Here is a 24,421-nt window from a genome sequence, read left to right as displayed (position 1 = left end):
ATCCGTCCTGAGGCCTCCCCGAGAGCATCCTTCGAGGCCTCTGGCTCTGCCGATGGGGTGAGGGGGCCGAAGAGCTGAACACTCAGATGTGGGTAAGTGTTGAGAGAAGGAGCTGAGCAAAGGGCCATCTGGAGGTCGTCAGTGAGACAGCAGAGGCGGGTCCAAATCCCACCTGAAATCTGCCCATGCTCGCTCATCTTCAAAGCCCTTTAAATGCTTTACCCCGGACTTGGAGTCGGGTTCAAATCTTGTCTCTGATGCCTACTGTCTGTGTGACCAGGAGCAAGCCCCTCCCGCAGGCCTGGATTGTACACTGTGGGCTCCAAGGTCACTGCTGGTTCTAAATCTATGATCCAGTGTGATCCTTAGAACAACCCCATAAGGTGGGATGGTTGGACAGCTATTTGTCCATCAGAGAGTTTTCTGAGGCCCGAGGTCACACAGTAAGAGATGGGGCTAGAATAAGTCTTTGGATTTATGGGCCAGCCCCCAGCTCACTGTTCCATTCCCACAAAGGCTACTTCCAACCCACTTCCCCCTGGATCCATCCAGGACAAGTGTTGGGCCCAACTATGCCTCCCACCCTGACTTGTCCCCTCCCCAAATTTCTCCCCAGGTGGAAGAGATTAGAGGTTTCATTGACAAGATCTCGGAGAATGTGGAAGAGGTGAAGAGGAAACACAGTGCCATCCTTGCCGCCCCCAATCCTGATGAGAGTGAGTGAGGGTGGGCATTTGGAATGTGTGGGCGAGGATGCCCCCGAGGCGTCCCCTGATACCCCCGAGGTGTCCCCTGATGCCCCCGAGGCATTCCCTGATACCTTCGAGGCGTCCCCTGATACCCCCGAGGTGTCCCCTGAGAGAACAGACTTCAAGGAGGTCTCTGGCTCTGGAGATGGGGCCAAGGAGTCATAAGGTTAAGTATGAAGATGGAGAGACTGAAGGGGTCTTAGAGACCATCTGGTCCAAACCCTTCATTTCACAGATAAGAAAGCTAGGTCCCCGAGGGATTGAGCAATTTACCCAAGGTCATCCAAGCAATCATTGTCAGAGATGGGATTTGAGCTCAGGTCCTCTTACTCCAAAGTCAATGTTCTTTCTATTATCTATCCACTCCTTGGGCAGGGTTAGGAGGAAGAAGACTCAGAAGTCCCCTAGCCTAGGCCCTCTTCCCCTCTGCTAGATCCCTTACCCCAAAGAAGCAAGCAGAAGGGAACACCTGCACCTGTGCCCCTTCTCTCCTGGCAACCAAGCTCCCAGCCCGCCTGCCCTTCCTGCCCTGTTGGCAGGCAGTACCCTGTCTGCCTGTCCTGGAGTCAGGGGAGCAGCTGGGTTGTCTGGGAGGAGGCTGATGAGGTAGCTGCACATTCACACACACACACACACACACACACACACACACACATACACACACACACACACACACACACACACACACACACACACACACACACACCCCACACCTCCTTTTCCCAAGAGGAGCAGATGGCAGTGGAAGCCAGGGTTCTCTCTGCTGCTGCCTCAGCCATGCCAGCTTTTACAGGGTGCTGGAATGATGTTGGGTTTACCAACTGTCCTCAGAGAGAAAAGTGTGTGTGTTAGGGACATGAAGGACAGCAGCCCAGGAGCAGAGCCCCAGGGATAGGATCTTCTCAGTACTCCAAGTCTGCATATGCCCCCCATTTCCAGCCCTTAATCCTCCAATATTTCATTCATTACCCTGTGCCTTTAAATAAATTGTTAAAATTTACATAACCTTTTGAGGATTGACAAAGCACGTTCCTACTGCATGTTATTTCCTTTGATCTTCACAGCAACCTTGTGTGCGAAGTACTGTTCTTATCCCTATTTTACAAAGAAGGAAACTGAGACCGGCAGAGGTGAAGTGACTTTCCCAGAGTCACACGGTTACAATCATCTGAGACAGTATTTGAACTCAGGTCTTCCTGACTCAAGATCTGGTCCTCTCTACTGTGCTGTCTAGTGGTAGTGTTCCCAAAGCACAGCCTTGAATACCGTGTTTCCCCGATAATAAGACCTATCCGGAAAATAAGCCCTCCCCTTACTGTGTAAGATTCCTCTAAAATAAGCCCTCCAATGAAAATAAGCCCTATTGAGATTGCTACTTTAGTGAAGGTGATCCCCTGCGCTACATTACAGTACCCTCTGTATGCACCTTCCCCCCCCATGAAACGCACGCCGCACTCCGAGCTGCATCCAATCAGAGCTGCAGCAGTGAGCGCGTCATCCTGTTCTTCCCCAGTGATTTGCTTATTGAGTAAAGGTACATTTTTTTGTTCACATTTACCTGTTTATTAAAATTGCTGTCAATGTTCATTAAAATAAGCCCTCCCCTGAAAATAAGCCTTCTGGTGTTTTTCTGTCCAAAAAAATTAATAAGACGGTGTCTTATTATCAGGGAAACATGGTATTAGAAAGTCAGAAACGTAAGGGAGCATTTCTTAATGTGCCAGGTGCTGTCCTTGATGCTGGGGAGTTCAAACACAAATATGAAACAGTCCCTGCCCCATTGTTATTCTTATCTGTCCCATTTTTAGGTCGTTTTGGAAATTGTGTTTGGGAAAAATCAGCTAATGCTTAAATCTCCCTCCTGAAGCCTAGAATCACAGAGTTGGAAAGGCCCTCCAAGGTTCATCCAATCCAGCTTCTCAGGACAGTGGAAGGATGCTGGCTATGAAAGACTTATCACTACCCCACAGGCCGGCTTTATGTCTCACCTTTGTCACTTACTACCTGAGTGACATTGGGCAAGTCATTTCCCTCTTCTCAGTCCTCAGTTTCCGCATCTGTAAAATGAGATGGTCTCTTAAAACCCCTTCTAAAGGCCTAGGATCCTCAGGTCCTATAACCTGAGCAGGTATTCCCTTCTAGAACATGGAAGACACCCAAAGATCATAAGTATAATGGAAAGAGGGTTCCATCTAGAGCTGGAAGACCCAAATTCCAATCCTGGCTCTCCCACTTGCCTGTATGACCTTGGGTAAGTCACCTCTCATTTCAGGGCCTGTTTCCTCCTTTGGAAATGAGAAGGGTGAACTAGAAATGAGATAATATGTATAAAGAGCTAGATAAAAGCTAGCTATGAGTATTATTCCATGTCTGACTCTCTCATCTTTGTGGTACCCACTGTACTGAGAGTGGAATTGGGATATGCCCACATTGAGTTTGCCACAGGGATGAACCAAGGGACCACCCACGGATGTCTGCATTCCCCAAAAACCCAATGTCCTTTAGCACCAAGCTACATTTGTCTCCAGACATTGCCTGGGAGCTTAATACATTCTGGATGGGGTACACGGCTATCCAACCCCCACTACACCTCTTTGGGTAAAATTGTTAGGAAATTTTCCTGGTGAGAGTGGGAGGGAGAATAACCCTTCAAGTAGGCAAGGAGTGTCACTAGTGTTATTAAAAGTCGGCAGGAGGACGAGAGGGTTGAGAGAGACAAGGAGGAGGTTGGGAAGCAGCTGTGGTCTGAATTGAACAAAGACTCCTCACATGTCATCCTTGGGAAAGTGGAGAAAATAATTCTCCAGCTGCCCCATTCATAGAGAACTTTATCATAGTGACAGGCTGAAGAAGGGTTCCTGTGGGTCTGTGTGGACCCCTGTGTGTTGGCATGTGTTATATACTGTGTGTATATATGCAAGTGTATGAATGAGTCAGGAGGAGGACGATATTAAGCGTGTATGTGTATGTGTGCATATACACACTTATACATACGTCTCCTGGGATGACGTAGAACGAAGAGCAGGATTACATTAGGAGTGTCTGTGTTTTCCGTGGATGTTGTAACTTTCCTGCTTCCCTAGGGAGCATCTCCAGAGAGGGAGGAGGTCAGACTAACCACATTCTCTCTTTCTCTTGCTTCCCTCCAACACACACACCCTCACCCTCACCCTCACCCTCATGCGCATGGACCGCCTTCTCCCTTCCCCAGCTGTGTCTGCACAAAGTGTGATCAGGTCTCAGAACAGAAACTGCTGATTCTAGTGGGAACAGAAGCCAAAATCTCCCTCCCCCGCCCCCAAGGTGGAAGGGTCCTTCAGGGGGTAGGGCTGCTGTAACCACAGCCCTAAGAGTTGGGGAAAATGCAACCAAACTCCACTAAGAACATTGACTGAACTTCCTCCCAGCCCCTGGAGGGAGGGGGAAGCTTCATGCCTCAGTTTCCCCTATTAGGGGATTTAACTAAGTAGAGGAAAAATAGCTGCACATCTGGGACTTAGCAAAGCTGAAATGGGGGAGCCTAGACTGGTATAAGCAACAGAAGAGGAAGAGAATGGGGAAAGGAAAGGACCAGTGGAGACAATGAGGGGAGCTGAGGTTGCCATTCCCTACCTGTGTTACAGTGTGACCTTGGGAAAATCATTTAACCTCTCTGGGCCTCAGTTTCGTCCCCTGTGAAACAAACCAAATTGCTTTCAGCTCTATATCTATGATCCTGTGACCCCCTTCTCTAGGGACTGGGATGTCAGCCCTGTTATTTTTTTTTTATTTGAACAGGAAGGATCGGTTGATAGTGTAGTTAGTAAATTAATTTTCCCCTCATTAAGGGGTAATGAAGCTCTTGCTTAGCCATCTCCTCCTCCTCTTTGGTCCTCACCCCAACCCCTATAGACAGTTTTCCACTCCCCTCCCCCTTCCGGAAACTTTCTTCTCCCCTGGGTCTGTGTTTGGGAAGTTTCTGGTGTCTGCTCTGCTGCCCTCCCTGCCCCTAACACACACACACACACACACACACACACACACACACACACACACCACCCTTCCATGGGCAAGGTCCCCCACACTTGTGCCCTGTGCCAGAACCTCTCCTGTGTTGTCGAGAGGTGAAAAGGGGGCCCATCCTATCCAGGGACCATTCCCTTCATGGCCACAGGGGGCATTGCCCTACCCCACCCCATCCCACCCCTCTCTGCACGGAGCCTCAATTAAATGTTCAACTCCCTGCAAAGCCAGCTGCTCCACAATTGTTCCTGCCTTAAATTTAGACCCCACTCATTTGTTATTTAAAGGAATGGGGGAAGGAGGGGCAAGAGTTTTAAAAAGGACAAGAAAACTGGGGAGTAGGGGTGGGGGAGGCGAGAATGGAAATGTAAGCCCCTCCCAACTGCCTGGGGAGTCTCCTTCCACTCTAAAAGGCAATCCTAGCCAATAGCTCTGGCCCCTATCCCTGGTGCTGAATAAGGGGGTGGTGCCTTCACCTTTTGATTAAGAACCTTTAAATTTATCCCCAGCAAAATTTGGCTGGAATTGAGGAATTGGGGGTGGAGTGAGAGACACCACAGGCCACTCAGGAGCTCCTGCTTTGAGTTCCCCCTCAGCTCACAGGCTGAACGTGGTTGGGAGGGAGCAGAGCTGGTAGTAGACTTCTCTCTCAGCCCTAAGGACTGTCTCCTCTTCCTCTCTCCCCATACCACTAGAGACAAAAGAAGAGCTGGAAGAACTCATGTCAGACATAAAAAAGACCGCCAACAAAGTCCGATCCAAGTTAAAGAGTGAGTCTGTGATGGGGGGGTGGAGGTTGGGGCGGAGCACCCTAGGGAGCCTTCAGCTGCTTCTTGGATGACTCTGCTTGGCTTCATGCTGCTGTTGGGTTCCTTGAACCCCTGTGTGTGAATCAAATTCTATTTTTACTGTGAGGAGAAGGGGAAGTAGTTCTTAATGATGTATAAAGACTATGCCTGGGACCCCTGGTGTAAAAAGAAGCATTCTTTTGTAAATTTCTCCCTCTCTTCCCACCCCTCCCTTATTTTCACACCTTGGGTTTGGTTAAAGCAAGCCCCACCCTACTAAGATATATATATACACATCCTGGCCTCTCTGGATGCATCCTAACCTTCTGCTCCCTTTCCACAGTCTTGCAAACATAAACCTTTTAGGAAATCTTTCCCAAACTTGCTATAGTAGGGGCAAGTTGATGATGTGGGTAAGTACTAGAGGCAGTGTGGTATAGTGGAAAGAATCTTGGTTTTAGAATCAGAAGCCCTGGATTTCAATCTTGGTTGTGCCCTTATCACTCCATGTGTGATTTTATACAATCAATCAGTAAACATTTGTTCATTGCTTTCCGTACATCAGGCTTTGTGCTAAGTGCTGGGGATACAAAAAAAAAGACAAAAATGGGGGCTTAAACATAAATAGGGGAGTGAGTCTACCTGTAAATAAATAGGTCTATAGGTGATATTGTTCAGTCATGTCTGACTCCCCAAGATCCCAGTTGGGGTTTTCTCAGCAGAGACACTGGAGTGGTATGATATCTCCTTCTCCAGTTCATTTTACAGATAAGGAAACTGAGGGAAACCAGGTTAAGTGACTTACCCAGGGTCACATATTTAGGAGGTGTCCAAGACTAGATTTGAATTCAGGTCTTCCTGATTGTGCACACAAAATTCTATCTACTGCCACCTAGCCACCCCTAAGGGACCAAGATAGGAGAAGGAAGGTAACACTATAGGGTAACACTCTCTTAACCTCTGTGGGCCTCAGTTTCCTCATCTGAAAAATGACTCAGATGGCCTCTGAGTTCCCTTCCATCCCTAGACTTAAGAACAAATAATATAAGAAAGTTGCTTTTAAAACCCTAAAGCATTGTACAAACAGGAGTATTATTATTTGGCCTTGTGTTTTAATTTATCTTCAGGTTGGTCAAATGAGTGGGAAGAGCTGGAATGGGTCTCTCCGGAGACCTGGGTTCGAGTCCTGAGTCTATCACTGACTCACTGTGTGATCTGAGGCACGTCACTTGCCCTCAGTTTCCTCTCCTGTAAGATGAGGGGGTTGGGCTAAATGATTTTTCAGGGTCTCTTTCCAACTGACTCAGGACAGCTAGGTGGCACTATAGTGCATAGAGCGCCAGGCCTGGAGTCAAAAAGACCTGAGTTCAAATTTGGCTCAGATTCTTCCTAGTTATGTGATCCGGGGTAAGTCACTTCACCCTGTTTGCCTCAGTTTCCTCATCTGTAAAATGAGCTGGAGAAGGAAATGACAAACTACTGCGGTGTCTTTGCTGAGAAAACCCCAAACAGTGTCATGGTGAGTTGGACATGACTCAGATGACTGAATGATTTGTTAATCCCAACTGACATGCTCATGAGTCTGCCTTGGCGTCACAGAGGGCCCATCTTGAGTCATGGAGCCCTGGGCTCTGATCCAGCCTCTGCCACTTGACAAGCCTCGACCTAGAACTGGGTCTCTTAGGCCATCCAGTTCACCCCCTTCATTTTACAGATGAGATTTGAAGGCCAGAGTCATAGGATCACAGCTCTACAGCTTCAAAGGTCATCTGGACCTACCTTTCCATTTCATAGACCCCAAGGTCACACAGGTGATAATCCATTACTCTCTGGAATAATTCGAACCCAGCTCCTCTGACGCCAGTTTTTGCTTTTTCCAAGTTACCTCTCTTTTTAAAGTTATTTACTAAGTTGTGTTACCCTGAGCAAGTCATCTCTCCTCTCTATGCCTTGGTTTCCTCATCTGTAAAACTAGAGGCTTGGTCCCTTTCCTCTCCAGCCTGTGGGTCTGAAGTGCCGTGGAGGTGGGGGATGGTTGGTGCTTTTCCACTCTCCAGTCTGGGAGAGGGTAAGGCCAGAGTGTGAGGGGTGGGCCTCAATCCTTGCTCCTCCCCAGGTATCGAGCAGAGTATCGAGCAGGAGGAGGGACTGAACAGGTCATCTGCAGACCTGAGGATTCGGAAGACACAAGTGAGTGGGGGAAGGCATGAGAGGGACGTGTGTCTGGGGGAGGGCTTGGCTCCAGGTCATCATGGGAGGCAGCAGCAGCCTTCAGAGCCTGAGCTCATCTGCTTGCCTCATACCTCCCAGCACTCGACACTGTCCCGGAAGTTTGTGGAGGTCATGTCAGAATACAACGCCACCCAGTCTGACTACAGGGAGCGTTGCAAGGGCCGAATCCAAAGGCAGCTGGAGATCAGTGAGTGCACGGCGGGGCTGGCAGGGGTGGGCAGTCCCAATGCCCTTGGCCCAGGGGTTGGGAAGGGCGGAAGGGGGACAGAAGGATGTCTGTTTCATCTCCTTTGGGTTCTCTTCTACATGCAGCTGGGAGAACCACCACCAGTGAGGAGCTGGAGAACATGCTGGAGAGTGGAAATCCTGCCATCTTTGCTTCAGGGGTAAGTGGTCCAAGCTGGGACCCTTTTCTTTTTCCAGAGGCACCTAAAGCAACGGATTTGGGGGTCGAGGGCCTGGGCAGATCCTCCCTCAACTGAGTCACCTTCCTCCTCTTTCCATGAGGGGCTTAGTCGCCCCAGAGCCTCTAAGGCCCCTCCTAGCCTTGTGACCCCATGACCTTTTTGTTCTCAGAAGGGAGATGAGCCCATCCTTTGCAGACAGAGACAAAGCCCAGTCTGCAATGGAGACAGCTGCAGGCAGAGGGTTTAGATGGGAATCCAAGCCTGGAAGACTGTGGAGGGCCCCTTCACCACTCCAGGCCTTGGTTTCCCTCTCTGAAAATTTAGATGGTCTTTAAGAAATCTTCCAGCTTGAAATCTATGATCCTGGATGGTTCTATTATTCTCTTTACTTATGTCCATTTTTAAACTGATTTTCCAATGCTCAGCATTGTGTGGTGCTTAATAAGTGCTGACCCATTTCATTGTTATCAGGAATTCACAGTTAGGAACCCTTTCTACCAATATAGATGGACACCAATAGTCATAGATATTTGCCTGGGGTACTGAAAGATTTCATTCATTTGCCCAGTATAACAAAGCCAGGATGTGGCCAAGGTAAGTCTGCCTGACTCTAAGGCCACTTCCTTCCACTAGTCCCCATGGTCTCTGTAGCAGCAAGCACTCCAGCATCCCCAGGGTGGCTGCCAACACAGGTTCTTAGATCTGCTTTTATAAAAGAAAGCAACTCAAAATGGATTAACAATCTTGCTATAATCAAACATATGTCATTTACCTAATTCAGGGGAAAAAGTCAGCACCCTGAACTTCAGAGAATACAAACAAGTTACAAGCAGAAGTTACAAGCAGAGATACAGATCAGCAGACAGGCTTCCAGCTGTCTGACCATTACATTGAAACCTAGTCAGTTACCAGAGAGGGAAGCACCAACATCTGGGTTTTCAAAGCAACGGCTGCCCAGAGTCTCATCTGGTCAAATCACACAACTCTTCTCAAAGTGAGCCCCAAAACAAAAACTCACTTCAGTGTATATATAGCCTTCTCCTGGCTCAAAGAATATAACAACCTCCTTGACCCACCGCCCAATCACAAAGTAACAAGTGTGGGCATTCCTGAAAAACAAGCCTCCCACCACAGGCTCCAGGTGACCACATTCAGCCTATTAGGGAGCAGAGTATATTTTCAAATCAAGGAAGGTTCTCAGAGTCACTTAAGCCTATCAAAGGGCCTAGGGGCAGGGAAGATCTTAAATTCCCATTCCTATAACAGTCTCTCTCTTATAAGCCTACCTAGGATAAATCTAGGAGGGTTTCCTGAAGGAGGCAGGTGGTGATGAGTGGGCAATGCGTTTGGAGGATGTCAGGGGGATGTTGGCTTTCTCTGCCCTAGACCCAGGGGCACCTAAAGGAGAGACAAGGAGGGTGAGAGAAAAAAACTGCTGGACTCAAAGAATATGAGCTCGGGCTTGTGCTTTCACCCATCGGTCTATAAAAGCCACTGATCAGATTTATAGATGACAGACATATCGGATATCACTAACAGGGTGGGGGAAGAATCGGGATCCCAAAGGCTCTTGACAACCTAGGATACCTTGGACAGATCTAATAAGATGACTGTCCACAAGGATAAGTCTAAGTCTTACATTTGGGATCCAAAAATGAGTTCCTCTGAAAAGGTATGGGAGTTATAGTGGATTACAAGCCAAAGTGGGATATAACAGTCAAGAAAGAGATTCCTATCCTAGGCTAGAAAAAGGTTAGAAAGGACATTGATGAAGTAGCCAGTATTCAGAGGACAGTCACCAAGATGACCAACAGCCCCTAGATCTCAGCATATGAAGCTTAGTGGGATAAACTGGGATATTTAGCAGGGAGAAAATTAGAACATGATAGCTCTCTTCAAGGAGAGGGTAGGGATAGGGTTTCCAAAAAGGAAGGGGAGGAAGAAGGGATGGAGAGAAGGGGGTAGGAGAGAGACAGAGAAAGAGAGGAAGGAAGGAAGGAAGGAAGGAAGGAAGGAAGGAAGGAAGGAAGGTAGAGATAAGGGAAGCAAAGGGAAAGGGAGGAATAAAAGGCAGAAGGTAGGGGAAGAAGAGAAGGGGAGAGAAAAAAAAAGAAGTCACTGCATTTTTTTTTAAGCAATTGGGATTAAGTAACTTGCTCAAGGTTACACAGCCAGTTATTTCTGGGTGTGGTGCTAAGTATCTGAGCCCAGATTTGATCCCCAGGTCATCCCGACACTGGAGCCAGTGCTCTTACTCGCTGAGCCACCTGGCCACCCCTAAGCAATTGGGGTTAAGTAACTTGCTCAAGGTTACACAGACAGGTGTTTCTGGGTGGGTGCTAAGTGTCTGAGCCCAGATTCAATCCCCAGGTCATCCCGACACTGGAGCCGATGCTCTTACTCGCTGTGTTACCTGGCTGCCCTGCACTCTGCATTTTTTTTAAATGCACAGACAAAAACAGAAGGGAGGCCAGAAAGAAATGGCTTTGAAAGTTCCATTTTTTTGGATTTGTTATATATTTAAAAGGAGAAGCAAGCTATACATAATAGTCACAGTTTCGCATAAAATACTCATTTAATTATATAGTCCCATGTTATATATGGAAAAACTTTTTAATTAGCTATTTGTTAAGACAAGTGAACTCTACATTTAAAAGGAAAAACAAATGATGTGATGTTTGTTGTTTTATGTACAATACTCATTTTGTGTGTGTGTATGAAAGTTGTCTTGATTTTTGTTAAGTTCAAAATAAAAATAACCAAAGTTCAAAAGAAAGAAGATAGCCCTGGAATGGAATGAGGGAGGCCTCCAAGATTTCAGCTTCCAAGCACCCAGTGCTATCCTGGCTCCTAGTCCAGGCATTTGGCCTCCACTCCAGTGTATGGAGGCCCCAGGTGAGTCTGGGTCAGGCCAGCCTCCACACCAAAGGCCCTTCTGTCTCCACAGATCATCATGGACTCCAACATCACAAAACAAGCACTGAGTGAGATTGAAACAAGGCACAGCGAGATTATCAAGCTGGAGAACAGCATCCGAGAGCTTCACGACATGTTCACAGACATGGCCATGCTGGTAGAGAGCCAGGTGAGCTCCCTCAGCGAGGGGATGCTGGGCTGAGCCCTCCCGACTCCGGCCCATCCCAGGTGAACCAAGGAGGCTGAGACTAATGTGTGTATGTTCAGTGGGGGAGTGGGGGGGGGGACTGACCCCAAATGCCTCAGCCAACCCCTGCAGGTGGGGGGTGGGGGCCCTCTAACCTCACCCACCGCCATTTCTGTCCAACACGCTGCCCCTGGATGGAGCCCTCAGGTAACAAATGAGTGACATGTGCCTCCTCCTAGGACCTACCACCCAGGGCCCACCCTCTGCATGGCCCACCCTCTGCATGACTGGACCTGCTGAGTCCTCCTCTCTGCATGACTTTTCCCCCCAGGGCCCAACCCCCTGCATGGCTGGACCTCCCAAGCTTGGATTCTAGCATGGTTAGGCCCAGTAGGACCTAGACACCTACATAATTCAATCATGGACATAGCCCTAACATACACACACACACACACACACACACACACACACACACACATCATAGGATGTCAGAATTGTGACCTTAGTGACTGTAATCCACTCCACTCCCATTTTTACAGATGAAAAAACTGAGGCCCAGAGAGGGCAGGTATGGCAATGCCAGGACTGGAAGAATAAGCTCATATTTCTGTTGCCCTCTCCCAATAACTCTGGGGAGAGAAGGGCAGTGAGTATTTTCATCCTCATTTTACAGATAAGAAAAGGGACTTCCCTGCCTCTAGTATCCCCTGGAATTTGGACCTTGGTCTCCTGACATTCAGTCCTTTGCTTTCTGCCATCTTGTATAGAACCAATGATTTCCATGTGGTCTCCCCCACAAGAACATGAGTTCTTGGGGGGCAAGGACTAGTCTTTTTACTTTCCTTTGTATCCATAGTGGATGGCACATAATAAGTGATTAACAACTGTGTGTTGACTGACTGATGGACTACTCCCAGTCCTCCTCTCCCTCCTCCAGGGAGCTAAGCACGTGAGGATCAGGGACTTGCTGCCTTCATCTTCCTCTGTACCCTCCCCTCAGGTGGTGGTGTGAAGGTTGGGGCTGCTTCTGCATGGGTTGCTTCTTGGGTCCTGGAATGGGAAGCATCCCGCTGTTAGTGTCAGTTTTGGGGGAGCCCTGGCTTCAGGGTCATAGGTCCAGAATCATCCCCCTGCAGACACAGCCTCCCTTTCCTCTTCCTCCTCCCCCTGACTTCTTTTCTGTCTTCTGTATCAGGGCACCTGTAGAGTCCGGAACCAGCCCCAGACCCACTCTGGTTATTTGAGAGAGCCAGGTGAGGAGGGGCTTCCCCTCCAGCTTGGCCCCCCTTGGCCTCACAGGGTGAGATGATTGACCGAATTGAGTACAACGTGGAACACTCGGTGGATTATGTGGAGCGGGCCGTGTCAGACACCAAGAAGGCTGTCAAATACCAGAGCAAAGCCCGAAGGGTGAGTGGGGCCGGGGCTGGAGCGCTACTCCCTTCTGATCCCCTCGGCCGGCTTCTTCCCAGAGCAAATGCAAGTTCTGAACCTCGAGCCCCAGAGCCCAGCCAGGCCACCCTGTGCCCCCTCCCAGCCTCCCCCCCCCCCCCACTCTTCTACCTCCTGTTTTTCTTCCTGCAGAAGAAAATCATGATCATCATCTGCTGTGTGATCCTGGGCATCGTCATTGCCTCCACGTTTGGAGGCATCTTTGGGTAGACTCTCACCCCTCCCATCTCCACCCATTTTGGACCATCCACCGAGAGGAGGTGCCGATAGCTGCTGCTAACATGGAGGCCCCTGGGGAAGCGTCTCCCCTCCACCTGGGGGCCCAGAGCCCTCCCCACTTGTGCTCGTGCCCCCTCCCCCCCACACCACAAGGGCTGGCCCCCTCCCAGAGCAGCTGGGCCATGTCACGTGCATGATCTCATTGTAACACTGTGTGTGTCTGTGTGGAAGGGGCATCTGGACCTTGGGGGACGAGGGGACCGGGAACGGAAGACGGGTAGAAAGGGTTAGGGCTGTAGCACCAAGGAATGGAATCAGGAAAGGGAAGGAGCAGCTCCAAGAGGCCCCTGAGAATTCCCGGAATCCCCCCAGTTCAAGGAGAGAGAGGTGGGCCAGGCCAGGCACCAGATGCCTCAACCCCGACCCATTCATTCCCTTTGTGAAGTCCACCCCGAGCTGAGCCGCCAGATCCAAACTCCTGGTCCTGGCTGTTTCCTTCCTAGCTCAGGGCTAGAATCACTCTCCTTCAGCAAGCCTCAGGCCTCTGCCCCTTTCTCTGCCCTTTGACTGCCCCATCCTGAATCGAGTCTAGCAATGGCCAAAATAGGGGAGGGGCCACTTGGTGCTGTTGCCCACTTCTCAGGGAGGGGGGAGCCTTGAGGGACCAGTGAAGTAACACTGCTGATCACTGCCAGGCTGGGTTCAGGGGGCTGCCCAGGATTTGGACCTCCCATCCCTTCCCAGCTCTTACTCAGCCTCTGGCTCATCTTCATGAGAGCCCAGAGAAAAATCAAGAACATCTAGCTCTGTCCCTAACTTCCATCTGCCTAAAGGGCAAATCTTTCTATGCCCCTCTTCCCGCTGGGCCCTCCTGGCACCCACAGGCTGCCCAGCCTCTGTTCCCCCTCCCCCTGGAGATCCTGTGATGGGGGTGGGAGCGGTCAGGCCTGGCTCAGGAACCAGGGAGGGGAGCTGTCCCGGAGGGAGTGGCTTCCAGCACCCTTGTCTAGTCCTTTGCTCCAGCCACCCTCAGCCCTTGGGGATGGGGGTCCCTGCACCCCATGTATGTTGCATGTACAGGGCATGCTCCCTGACTCCCAAGCTTCACTGTCCCCTTCCCCTACCTTCTTCCCTGCTTGATGTGCCTTGTGCCAGGTTTGACGGGATGTCTCATTGATGCAGTATTCACCAGCCAGCAGGGGGGCCCTCTCCCCCCGCCCCACTGTTTGGGACTTGGGGGAAGGTTAAAAAACGGAATTCCCACTTTAAGCCGCCCTTGCCCCATTTCTCCCTTCTTTCTGTGGGTGCCGGGCAGACTCGGGTTCTTCCCAGGTGGGGGGTGTGTGAGTGTGTGTGTGCATGGCGCCCTGGCCAGGGCTGCATCTGTGCCCATCTGTGCCCCTGACTCCCTAAGGCTTTGCTCCAGCCCAGTGACTGTGATTACTGTCCTGTGCTGCCTTTCTAGACACTGCCCTGCCCATCTCCTCTCCCTTCTCACCAAAGCTCTTGGTGCAAACCAGCTGCCCATTTTGTGAAATTTTTATGTAGAATAAACATTTGTATCTGTACCAGGCAGAAGGCTTCTGTTACCTTATTCTGTTAGTGACGGATACAATCTAGACCTTCAGAACAAGTTACAAAATTGTCCCTGGAGTCCCTAAGTGCATGGTCTGACGCCTACCCCAGCCCAGTGGGTGTGGCTAAGGGGAGAGCCAGTCAATAAATGGGGAGAATTTGCCAACAAGGCAGCTAGGTGGAGTAGTTGATAGAGGCTGGGCCTACACTCTGAAACAAAGCAGGCAAACAAGCTGGACGTGGGTATCCAGCCTCTAACTGGAGGATCTGAGCCAGAGGGGATGGGGCATTTGGAGACGGCCTGGAAGGAACAGAGGTACTCCAGTGGGGCAAAACTGTGGCCTGGAAGTGAGGGGGTCCTGACCCCTTCCCCACCCCTTTCCTGCTGGGAGGGCAGTCACAAAGAGGAAGATGCAGGACCCTTTGTGGAGGACAGAAAAGCAAACTAAGGCTAAGTTGGAGGGACCTCATCTAGTCCAATCGCCTCATCTTATAGGCAAAGGAAGGTCCACAAAAATGACTTCACCAAGGTCATGCTGGTACCCAGGCCTCCTCTCTCCCAAACTCGGTATCATCCACAGTTCTTGGCCCTCTCACCCCCCACCAGAGGCCAATCAGGGCCATTCCATCTACACAATGAGGCACCTCCCCAGGCTGGGTCAAGCCCTCATCTCTCATCTCAGGAATTGCAACACCTTCCTAAATGTCCCCTTCTTCACATCCTCCCTGCTCCAACCCCTCTCACAAAGCTGCTAAACTGACATTCCTAGAGCATGGCCAATGTCATTCCCTTGCTCAAGAAACTGACTCCCTCCAAAGTCCACATTCCAGCCAGAGTGACCTGCTGCCAGCTCTGAGCTTTGGCCCAGATTGTCTCCGAGACAGGTCAGGCTAATGGCCACAAAGGGCCCTTCCTTCGCCCAGCTCCTCCAAATCATCATTCTGCATTCATGTAGTAGAGCTAACTAGCCCCTGGTCTTTAGAGCTCCATCCCTCCCTTTTCTCACTGACTACAGATGTAAGGATATGGTTTTGCTTTTTAGGATCTTGTAACTGCAAGTGATGTCTGTCCTCACTGAGGATTGTGTAAGAACCAACACAGAAGTGATTCCATCTCATTAAACACATTGAGATACAGCCAAGTAAATTTCACACGCATCCTGAGGGAGAGGGAGAGGGAGGGGCAAAAACCTGTGTGGGGTCATCTTCAATTCCTCACTTTGGAGAATAACCCAAGGCCAATCTCCTGACACTTGTCATTTATCCTGCATCAATTTTCCCTTGATTTTGGCTTTCTCCCCTTAAGTCAGTTGAGAGTCCCATCTGAGCCCAGTGACTATAGCAAATGGAACCAGAAAGCCCTCCATATCCCCCTTTCATACTTTCCCCCATAATCAGTTACTGCACTCAGAGACACGGTATGAAGGTAGCAGATGACACCCTGCTCACTAGCCCCAGAACCCTGGCACCCCTGAAAAGAGAGCATCAATAAATCAGATGTGGGACCTCTGCCAAGCAAGAGGAATGAAAATGGGCGAGAAGCCAGATCAAGTGCCCATCTCCTTTTTAAACTCCTCCAACTTGGAGCTACAGGGAGAACTTCCCACTAACATCTTTCCCCCCAAAACACAGAAGAGCAAGACTTCAGCATCTCTTCTCAGCTTTGCTCTTATCCCAGTGCCTGACACACAGCACAATCTGAACCCTGGTCCCTCACTACAAACCAGTCCAGTGCTTCCTGGAGCTGTTGCTAGATTTCAAGTCAACAGGAGCAGCCTCACAAGGGAAGGGGCTTGGACTCTCCACATCCCTCCCCCCCACAAGGGGTCCTCTACCAAGCACCAGCTGGGAAGGGACAGGCTGAAGCGACTGCTCTAGGTACCTTAGCCAGGATTTTAACTACCCTTTCTGGCCTGTCCCACACTGAGTCCTCATCCCTTTTCTCTTTGGTTTCATTGGCTCTCACTACTTAGCAAGAAGCAGGATGGCAGAACCCAGCGGAGTCAATCCGATGCTCCCGATGACCAACTGCGTGACCTGGGGCAAGTCACAGACTGTCCTGGGGCTGCAGTTTCCTCATCTGTATATGAGAGGGCTGGACAACAAGGCCCTCAGGGTCCTTCCAACTCTCCATCTCTGAGCCCAAGATTCTGGGCCCAGCTGTAGTCATCAGTGAAATGGAAAGCGGTCACATCACGTACATTAAGTACAATGTCAACTCTTGACTATTCCACTTTTCCCAAGTTTTACTTTATTCAACAATAGGATGATATACTCTAAAGTCTTTTTTTGGAGGGCCCTGCCCCATGCCCATGATGTCACTTAGAACAGGAGCAGGACGGGCACAGGCCTCACCCTGTTTTTGCTCCCCCAAGGCCTCCGATCAAATCTGCCCCTTCCGGAGAACCTAGAGTTCATGACGATCCCGAGTCTGCAAAGTTAAGGCACAAATGGAGTGCTGCAAACCCCAGGGGCCAGCTCTGTGGCCACAGGAACCAACAGACAGCTCTGACTTATTCTCCTGGGAGATGGACAGCAGCAGGATGGGCTACAGCCAAGGCTGGACTGTGGCAGACAAACAGGAGACAAGCTGGAGCTGCCCAAATAGCAAAGAGAGAGAGCTCTGAAGGACTCGAGGAGCTGCTCAAAAGTGGGGCCTCCGCTTGCGGCCAGTGTAACATGTATCAGCTCGAACCTCCCTATGGGAAGGATAGAAAGAGGCTGTCAGAAAGGCAGTTCCTCAGGGGTCAGGTTGACACAAGCCAGAGAACAGAGTAAGGCCAAAGCAGCAGATCCAAGGTCCAGGACGGGCAAGCCATGTACTGACCTAGACAAGGAAATACTCCCTCTCATTCGTACTTTAGTCACATTCTGCTTGTGAGGGGGCTCTGTAATCAGGATTGGGGACGGCGAGTACAGGCAAATGCTGGGGGAGGAAGTGGGCAACGTCCCCAAATTCCCCACCTGGCCTGGGCATATTTTAAGATTCGTTCCTAGGACTTGAAAATAGCTAATCCACCTCCACTTGCAGGGATCTACTCTGGGAAGGGGCTTTTTCAGCCTCTATTTCTCAGCTCCAAAGCACACAACACGGCATGGCAGTGGCCCAGGAGGACATCGTCAGTGCACTCACTTGCCCTGCCTTCGCCGCCGTTCCTTCTTCTCCAGGATCCAGTCTCGGCTCTTCTTCACAGACTTCCCCTTTACCATCTTATACCGGATCCTGTGGAAAAGGAGGAATTGTGAGCTTGTGAAAAGAACACACTGCCTCCAGCTGAGCTCGCCCTCTCTCCCACCCCATCAATGATCCCTCCGATTCTCCTCCAGGTGCTAAGGGAGCACTTTACACAATGCAGCCACTGCTCTCACCAGCAGGACTGGGAGTTGTCCAGAAGGAACCCCACCCCCAGAGGTATCTCCTGGCAGGTCATGCTGCCAGCCACCCCCTCCTCAAGCCAATTCCAAGGCCATCTCCTCCATGAAGCTGCTCTCACTCCTCATCTGAGCCTGGGGAGCTCCTCAGCGTGCTCATGTTTATTATATTTACCTTACCTTTGCCCACATCTCATCTCCACTGCAAAATTATTAAGTCCCTTGAGATCAGGCACCCTCCTGTCTTCCTGTCTCCTCAGACACTCTCATTCATTATCTATTAAATGGTACCAGGTACTGCAGAGATCATCCTAGCATTTCAGCCACTCTGGAACTATGGGCACCTGTGGTTAGCAGACAACCACTTGTTCCCCCCCAGGGCAAAAAGGGGCCGAATGCCAGGAGCCCCCACTTCAAGCAGAGACGATGGTGCCACAGACAGCACTTCTGTAGGTGGCCGGTGACTCACTGCTGGGACCTGCAAGTCACTGGATTGGCTCGAATGTGACATAATTACATAATGATATAAAATAATTACTATCTAGAGGGCTGCTGCTTAAATTTTAAGAAAATAACCCAGACTTTGGAAAAGCTATTAAAAGTTGGGACCAAGAGAAACTAACATTTGACTGGGAGTCCACAGTTCTGGCTTAGTCTAGACTTGGCCACCAAGCTATGTCGCCTGAGCACTCCCCACCCTCCCCGGCCTCGGTTTCACTAGCATTGCATGCTCTCTAAAATCCCTTGAGCTCCGACAGACTCACACTCCCCTGACAGTCTAGAGGGCTGGGGTAGCTCTTCTGTTTAGCCCAGGTTCCATGTTACCCCAAAATTCCCAGTCTGGTCAGGGCAACACCCTCATCCTTCCCTGCTTGTTTGCCCCAGTCAGTATTCAGTCAGCAACTCATAGGCACACAAGTGTCTGAGGCAGGAAAACGCGGCAACCTTAGCTGCAGGCAGCCCCGACGACAGTCCTCCAGTGATGCTCTTGGTCCCTTGCCCTGGCCGCGGAAGGAAAACATCCAAGCAGCCCCGCGGCTGAGAGACGCTGCCACCACCCACCAAGCTGGGGCCTGAATCACACAGCCAAGCTTCACATCACAAAATCCCTCACTCCCCTCACTTGCTCCAAACCTCTGCTCTCATCTTCCTTTCCTTAGCTGGGCCTGATTATTATACTTAGCAGTTACTGATTCCTGTCTTTGTGTCTCACCAGAAAAGACCTTAAAAGGCTCCTTGACCAAGCTGCCATGTAAACGTGAATGGAAACACACAAAGTGTCTAGTTGTACCCAAGAGCCTGAGCTATCCCTAGTTATAAGGGGCAGCAACTGAGGGCAGTTAAAATGGGGAGTTGGTGCAGGGTCCTGCTGACTTTTAACAACACTACCTCTGTTTAGAGTAACACGTGGGGAGGACAGGGCAATCCTGCCATCCCTCCAAGCTCCCTGCCCCAAAGAGGCCTTCCTCCTCCACCCTGCTTGGGGTTTCTGACTGTATAGTCAGAGCTCTCCAAACTGAACCCCCTCTTTCTCCCTGGGCATTTACCAAGTCATGCAGGAATCAGGCCGGGGCAGAAGTTTCTTTACCTTTCATTGGAAAACTTGGATTCTTTCACCTCTTGCCCATCTCCACACTCAGTGCCCAGGCCCTGCAAGAACAGTCAGGGTCAGAAGGCAGTGAATGCACTGTAGTGGTAAGGATACTGACCTGGGAACATACACAGCAAGCCAACAGAGAAAAAAACACACACATTCTCTCTCTGTCTCCTGCCCCAGACACAGAGCAAAACCAACTGAGGTTAACAGGTTTTGACTTATTTAGGGTAACTAGAGATGAGTCTGATACAACAGAGTACAACGCCTCCCCACATTTTAAAGGGCTATACTTTAAAGGCCACTTAGGGAGCAGAGGCTGGGCTCAGGCTCTGACAGACGTTGTGGGCACTAAACAAGCTTCCTCCCCTGATTTACAAGCTACAACCCTGTCCCCTTCCCTCAGAGAGTAAATGCAGCAATCCTCCATGCACTCTCAGCCAAAAGATACGTCCTTACCTTGGGCAACACACCTGAAGGACCAGCAAATAGACAGAGGAAAAACCTGAATAGGATAGAAGACAATCTTGAAGAAGTGCCATCATCTTCCCTTAAATTCCCTTAAGAGCTTTATTTGCAATTGGGGGCAAGGAAAGGGACACTGCACCAAAACGGAGGGGCCATGCCACAGTCTGACCCCAGCACCAGGCACCTCCCTCCACTCTCCACTCCTTGGCAGTGTCAAGCTGTGCAAAATGCTATCAGCAGCGTGCGCCCTTCTGTCCGGCAGAATTTCTCTCAAACCTCCCATACCAAGGGCAAGATGACAACCCCAGACTTACTTCTTAGCTTTAGTACTGTTGGGGAAGTCCACAACCATACCTCCAGTGAAACCAGCCTTCATTGCCTGAGCTGTGATCAGTTCCAACTGAGGCCAGAGAAAGAAACACTAGGGATTAGGTTCAAGAATGGGGTAGGTACAACTGGCCCCCCCATAAGTCTTTCTTGAAGCCATTGCGGACCATCAGAGATTCCTCTGGACTGCTCCAAATCTGAGTAGTGGAAACAAAGAGAGAGAAAAGATCGTCTTCCCAAGTTGCACTCCCAGCTCAGAGCCCTGAAGGAGTCATGGAATAGGAATGAGTTTTAGAACGAGGAGCAGTTTCATTCTTTGCCTTTCTTCTCTGCACCTTACCAGGTGTCTGGTGCAAAGAAAACAAAACAAACAAAAAAAAACACTTAATAACTGTTTACCTGCTTAATTTTTTTTTTTTTTGGTCTTCATTAATTTTTTTACTTTTAGTTTACAAGATTCATTACCACAATCCGTCCGTTGGGAATATTACGGCCTACCCCCCTCCCCCCACCCACGGCAGCATACATTCAAGTATAGTATCTGCAAATAATTTCACATTAGCCATTAGTCAGGTTATAAAGAAAGATTGTAATAAATGGAACGAAGAATGGGAAAGAGGAAACAAAACCAAACAAGAAAACGAAAAAGAGCAGTAGCTTGCTTCAATCTGGGTTCAATCTCAGTTCTTTCTCTGGATGTAAACATCTCTCTCCATCATGAGTCTTTGGGGGTTGACTTATGGCTCTACATTGCTGAGAAGAGTCCAGTTTATCAAAGTTGGTCGTCACACATACGTTGTGTCTGTAATTGTGTACAAATTCCTCCTGGCTCTACTCTTCTCACTCAGCATCAGTTCTTTTAGGCCTCTCCAGGTAAACATGAAGTCCATCTGCTCCTCGTTTCTTACTGCACAATAGTATTCCATAACATGCATATACCACAACTTGCTCAGCCATTCCCCAATTGATGGGTATCCCCTTAATTTCCAATTCTTTGCAACCACAAAAAGAGCTGCTATAAATATTTTTGTACATATGGGTCTTTTTCCCACTTCTATGATCTCTTTAGGATATAACCCTAGAAATGGTATTGCTGGGTCAAAGGGTATGAAATTACTTATAACCCTTTGGGCATAATTCCAGATTGCTTTCCACAATGGTTTACCTGCTTAATTTTTAAACTATGTGACCATAGACAAGTTTACAACCTGAAAATGACTTGGACAACTTAAGTTTATGGGGGTTATGAGAACAGCTACCAACCTGCACTGGGAGGAGTTTCCTCAGTGGGAATTCCCTATGCCAGGGAAGCCCTAAATCTAGACCAAAAAACAATCTCAATTATTCCAAGAGCTCCAGAAGAGCCACCAATGGTCTGAGGCCCCTTACAGTAAAATCAAACCTCCCATCCTACAACAAGAAATTAAGTCCACAGTCCATCATGACAAAACAGACCTGAAGTCACTCCTCTCCTATTAAAGATCTTTGGGGCCCACTTCCCCTTTAGGGAAGGATGCTCTTGTAGAACTATTGTAGAAATCAATGTTCTTGATAGTTTCAAGTCCCAATCTGGACTCTGGAAAAGGGGCCAATGTCTTCTTGTCAGACACAAAGCACCAGATGCTTGGTTGACAGAAGTGTGTACACTTTCCTAACCTTAATCCCATCACTATTTCTAATTCAGGCATGGTGTAACGGAAAAATTCCTAATCCTTAGAGAAAAGGCTCTCAACTTTTTTTTTTCTTTTGGAGACCCATCAAAGCCTATGGGGCCGTTCTTAGAATAATGGAGTTTTGTAAAGTATGTACTCGTGAAAATAAAGATGTTCCCATATAGAGGGTTTCCTTTCCAGGAACAGACTGGAAGCGATGGCCTCTAAGGTCCCTCTTCCAACTCTTAAATGCCAATAGTTTGGACCAAGACTCAATAGCCTGCTCCCCTCCAGGAAGACTAACCTGCTCAGCATTCTCAGGATACAGCTGCAGGACAGCTCGAGCTCCTCGGGCCTGCAGGAGAATGGACACTGTTAGCGTCTGGCCAGGCCCCTGAAGCAACCAATATAGCTACCTGGAACAGCGGAGGACCCAAAAGCCACTAGAAAAAGCTGGGGAGATCTCGTACTCACCAGAGCAGAATAAAGGGAAGAAAAAAATCGGTGCAGGCGCTTGGCAGGGTTGTGAGTCTTCTGGTCGGCATTGCAGAGCCACTGCACAGCAGATATGCTAAAGAAAGGGCCCAAAGCCTCTTCAGGAGCTCAGCCAAGCCTAGCATGCCTGCCTGACCCCCAGCTCCAAAACTCCCATCACCTCCCATGTCTCAGGGCTCCTGCTTCCTCTCACCTTGGACTCATTCCATTTCCACCACTAACCCAAGAATGTCCACAAAGGTCACCAGCACCTTCCTGCAGGCACCAAGATACATTTTCTCAACCTCTACTTTAGCCAATCTTTCTGCTCCCTTCTACAGTGAATTGATTCAAACCTGCTCAAATTGTTTTTCTTTTGAGACCCTAGACAGTCCCGCCTTTGCCTGAATTGCTTTTTAAGTAAAAATTCATGATTAGACAAGGATGCACTTGAGTTTTTAAATAAGCAACCCTCCCTCCTTGAAACGTCCTTCCAATGAGCTTTCTTCTCCATACTCTCTTATAATTCTCTCCCCAGGAGGTCCTCCCTAATGGGGAAGAGTGACTTAGCACCCTTGCCAAGACCCACCTCTGAACAGCCCCCTCAGATATCTCCCCATTTCCCACTCCAACCCAGGATGAAAGAATAAGGTTACATTCCATTCAGCTCAGCCTTCTCAGTCTGTACTGATTTTTGCCACTCTCCCCATCTATACCCATGTGCACACACCACATCCAAACACAGCGGGGTGTGGGATCTCAGAGCCCCCAGAACACAGGGCTCCCTTACCTAATGCAGCCATCAAACGAGCCGGCCCTGAAGGGGATGCCCTGACCCACATCCCCCTGAAGCAGGTCTCCTTCCACCTCCCGGTCCAGGGCCACATCTAGTTGTGCACAAACCATGGCATTAGAGAAGGGGTCCCTAGAGGAGGGGGCTCCGCTGCCCCACTCACACACCCGCCCCCAGCCGCGCTCACCCAGCATGGCCGCGCTGATGTCGATGCCCACCCAGTGGTGCCCCTGCTCCGACACAGAGTCCCCGCTGAGCCCGGAGCCGCAGCTAGAAGGGAGAAGGGACGGGGGTCAGGGCAGGGGTGACACGGCCTGCCCCCAGCCCCAAAGGTCCCGCACTCACCCCACGTCCAGGAGCAGGCAAGGCCGGTCCTCGGGCAGGCTGAGGAGCTCCACGGCCCGCTCCGACATCTGCGTCTGGATCTCGATCATCCGCGAGCTGGAAGGGGAGAGCCGGGACTGGGCCGAGGGGTAGCTCCCCGCGGCTTGCGCCAGGACCCGGCCCCTCCTCCGGGCCCCACTGGAGCATCCCGGGACCCCCTTCCTCAGGGCCCGCACCCTGCTCCGCCAGGAGAGGGGAAAAAGCGCCCCCAGCACCACAACACGGCCTGCACGACCCTGGGGGCAAGGGCTGTCCTTGTGCCTATTTTACAGTTAAGGAAACCAAGGCAGGCCGCGCCGTGGCGGCTGGCCGCGCATTTGCACCCCGCTCTTCCTGACGCCAGGCCCCCAACCATCCCCAAACTCCCAGGAAACCCCCCCCCCCCCCTCCCACCTGCCCGGGCCGACTCTTACTTGTGAGTGTACTTCCGGGCCTCGTCCTCGTTGTAAAACTGTAGGGGGAGAGAGAGGGCGGCAGTGAGAGGAGGAGGCGGGGCCGGGGCTCACAGGGAAAGGAGGGAGAGAAGCCTCACCAGCTCGGGGGGACCGCGGTGCTCCGGCCTCCGGCCGCTGCACGCCATGACTGCACTCCGGAAGTCTCCTAAACGCGGCGTTTCTTCCAGGCGCCGCCGCTCGGAACCAACCGCCTCCTCAGCGCTGTGTCGCGTCATCATCCCGCGCGCGCAGGCGCACGGGGCTCCCGTTCTGGCCCCGCCCCCTCCTCTGTCCCGTCTTCCTCCTCTCAGCGATTGGCCCCGAGGAGGGTTCGTCAGGCACCCCGCCCCGTCTCATTGGCCGGCCCTTCCGTCTCCACCCTTTCCCCCTCTCCCC

The 24,421-nt window shown here is 50.4% G+C and overlaps 2 protein-coding genes, 1 long non-coding RNA gene and 1 other non-coding gene across 4 annotated transcripts in view; 1 reads left to right on the top strand and 3 right to left on the bottom strand.

The window, feature by feature from the left end:
- STX1A (syntaxin 1A) overlaps positions 1 to 14,524 on the top strand; it is a 39,527-nt gene extending 25,003 nt beyond the window's left edge. Inside the window, exons 3-10 of the mRNA XM_069089485.1 lie at positions 617 to 716; positions 5,447 to 5,521; positions 7,656 to 7,729; positions 7,850 to 7,958; positions 8,084 to 8,157; positions 11,126 to 11,263; positions 12,581 to 12,691; positions 12,866 to 14,524. Of these exons, the coding sequence (XP_068945586.1) occupies positions 617 to 716; positions 5,447 to 5,521; positions 7,656 to 7,729; positions 7,850 to 7,958; positions 8,084 to 8,157; positions 11,126 to 11,263; positions 12,581 to 12,691; positions 12,866 to 12,943 (759 nt within the window). The 3' untranslated portion in view covers positions 12,944 to 14,524. The remainder of the gene's footprint in view (positions 1 to 616; positions 717 to 5,446; positions 5,522 to 7,655; positions 7,730 to 7,849; positions 7,959 to 8,083; positions 8,158 to 11,125; positions 11,264 to 12,580; positions 12,692 to 12,865) is intronic.
- A 2,226-nt stretch (positions 14,525 to 16,750) lies between these two features.
- On the bottom strand, positions 16,751 to 24,270 carry BUD23 (BUD23 rRNA methyltransferase and ribosome maturation factor). The gene is made up of 12 exons (XM_069089484.1): positions 24,124 to 24,270; positions 24,005 to 24,042; positions 23,553 to 23,648; positions 23,395 to 23,477; positions 23,205 to 23,301; positions 22,415 to 22,511; positions 22,245 to 22,295; positions 20,276 to 20,361; positions 19,953 to 19,998; positions 19,488 to 19,549; positions 17,661 to 17,750; positions 16,751 to 17,226 (listed from the first exon to the last, which is right to left on the bottom strand). Exons 1-12 carry the CDS (start codon positions 24,262 to 24,264, stop codon positions 17,172 to 17,174), a joined length of 942 nt encoding a protein of 313 aa, XP_068945585.1. The 5' UTR covers positions 24,265 to 24,270; the 3' UTR covers positions 16,751 to 17,171.
- Positions 18,816 to 18,947, bottom strand: LOC138162977 (small Cajal body-specific RNA 20). The gene has a single exon (XR_011168775.1). It is a non-coding gene; the product is annotated as a small Cajal body-specific RNA 20 (non-coding RNA).
- LOC138162375 (uncharacterized) lies at positions 20,859 to 22,238 on the bottom strand. Its single transcript, XR_011168618.1, has 2 exons — positions 21,552 to 22,238; positions 20,859 to 21,195 (listed from the first exon to the last, which is right to left on the bottom strand). It is a non-coding gene; the product is annotated as an uncharacterized lncRNA (long non-coding RNA).
- Positions 24,271 to 24,421: the final 151 nt, after the last annotated feature.

This window comes from Petaurus breviceps, unplaced genomic scaffold, assembly GCF_028583685.1.
Source record: "Petaurus breviceps papuanus isolate PSGF00001 unplaced genomic scaffold, PetGlider_PUasm1.0 186, whole genome shotgun sequence".
Classification (NCBI taxonomy): domain Eukaryota; kingdom Metazoa; phylum Chordata; class Mammalia; order Diprotodontia; family Petauridae; genus Petaurus; species Petaurus breviceps.
The sequence above is the reverse complement of the archived record's forward strand: the minus strand, read 5'-3'. Positions and strand labels throughout refer to the sequence as shown.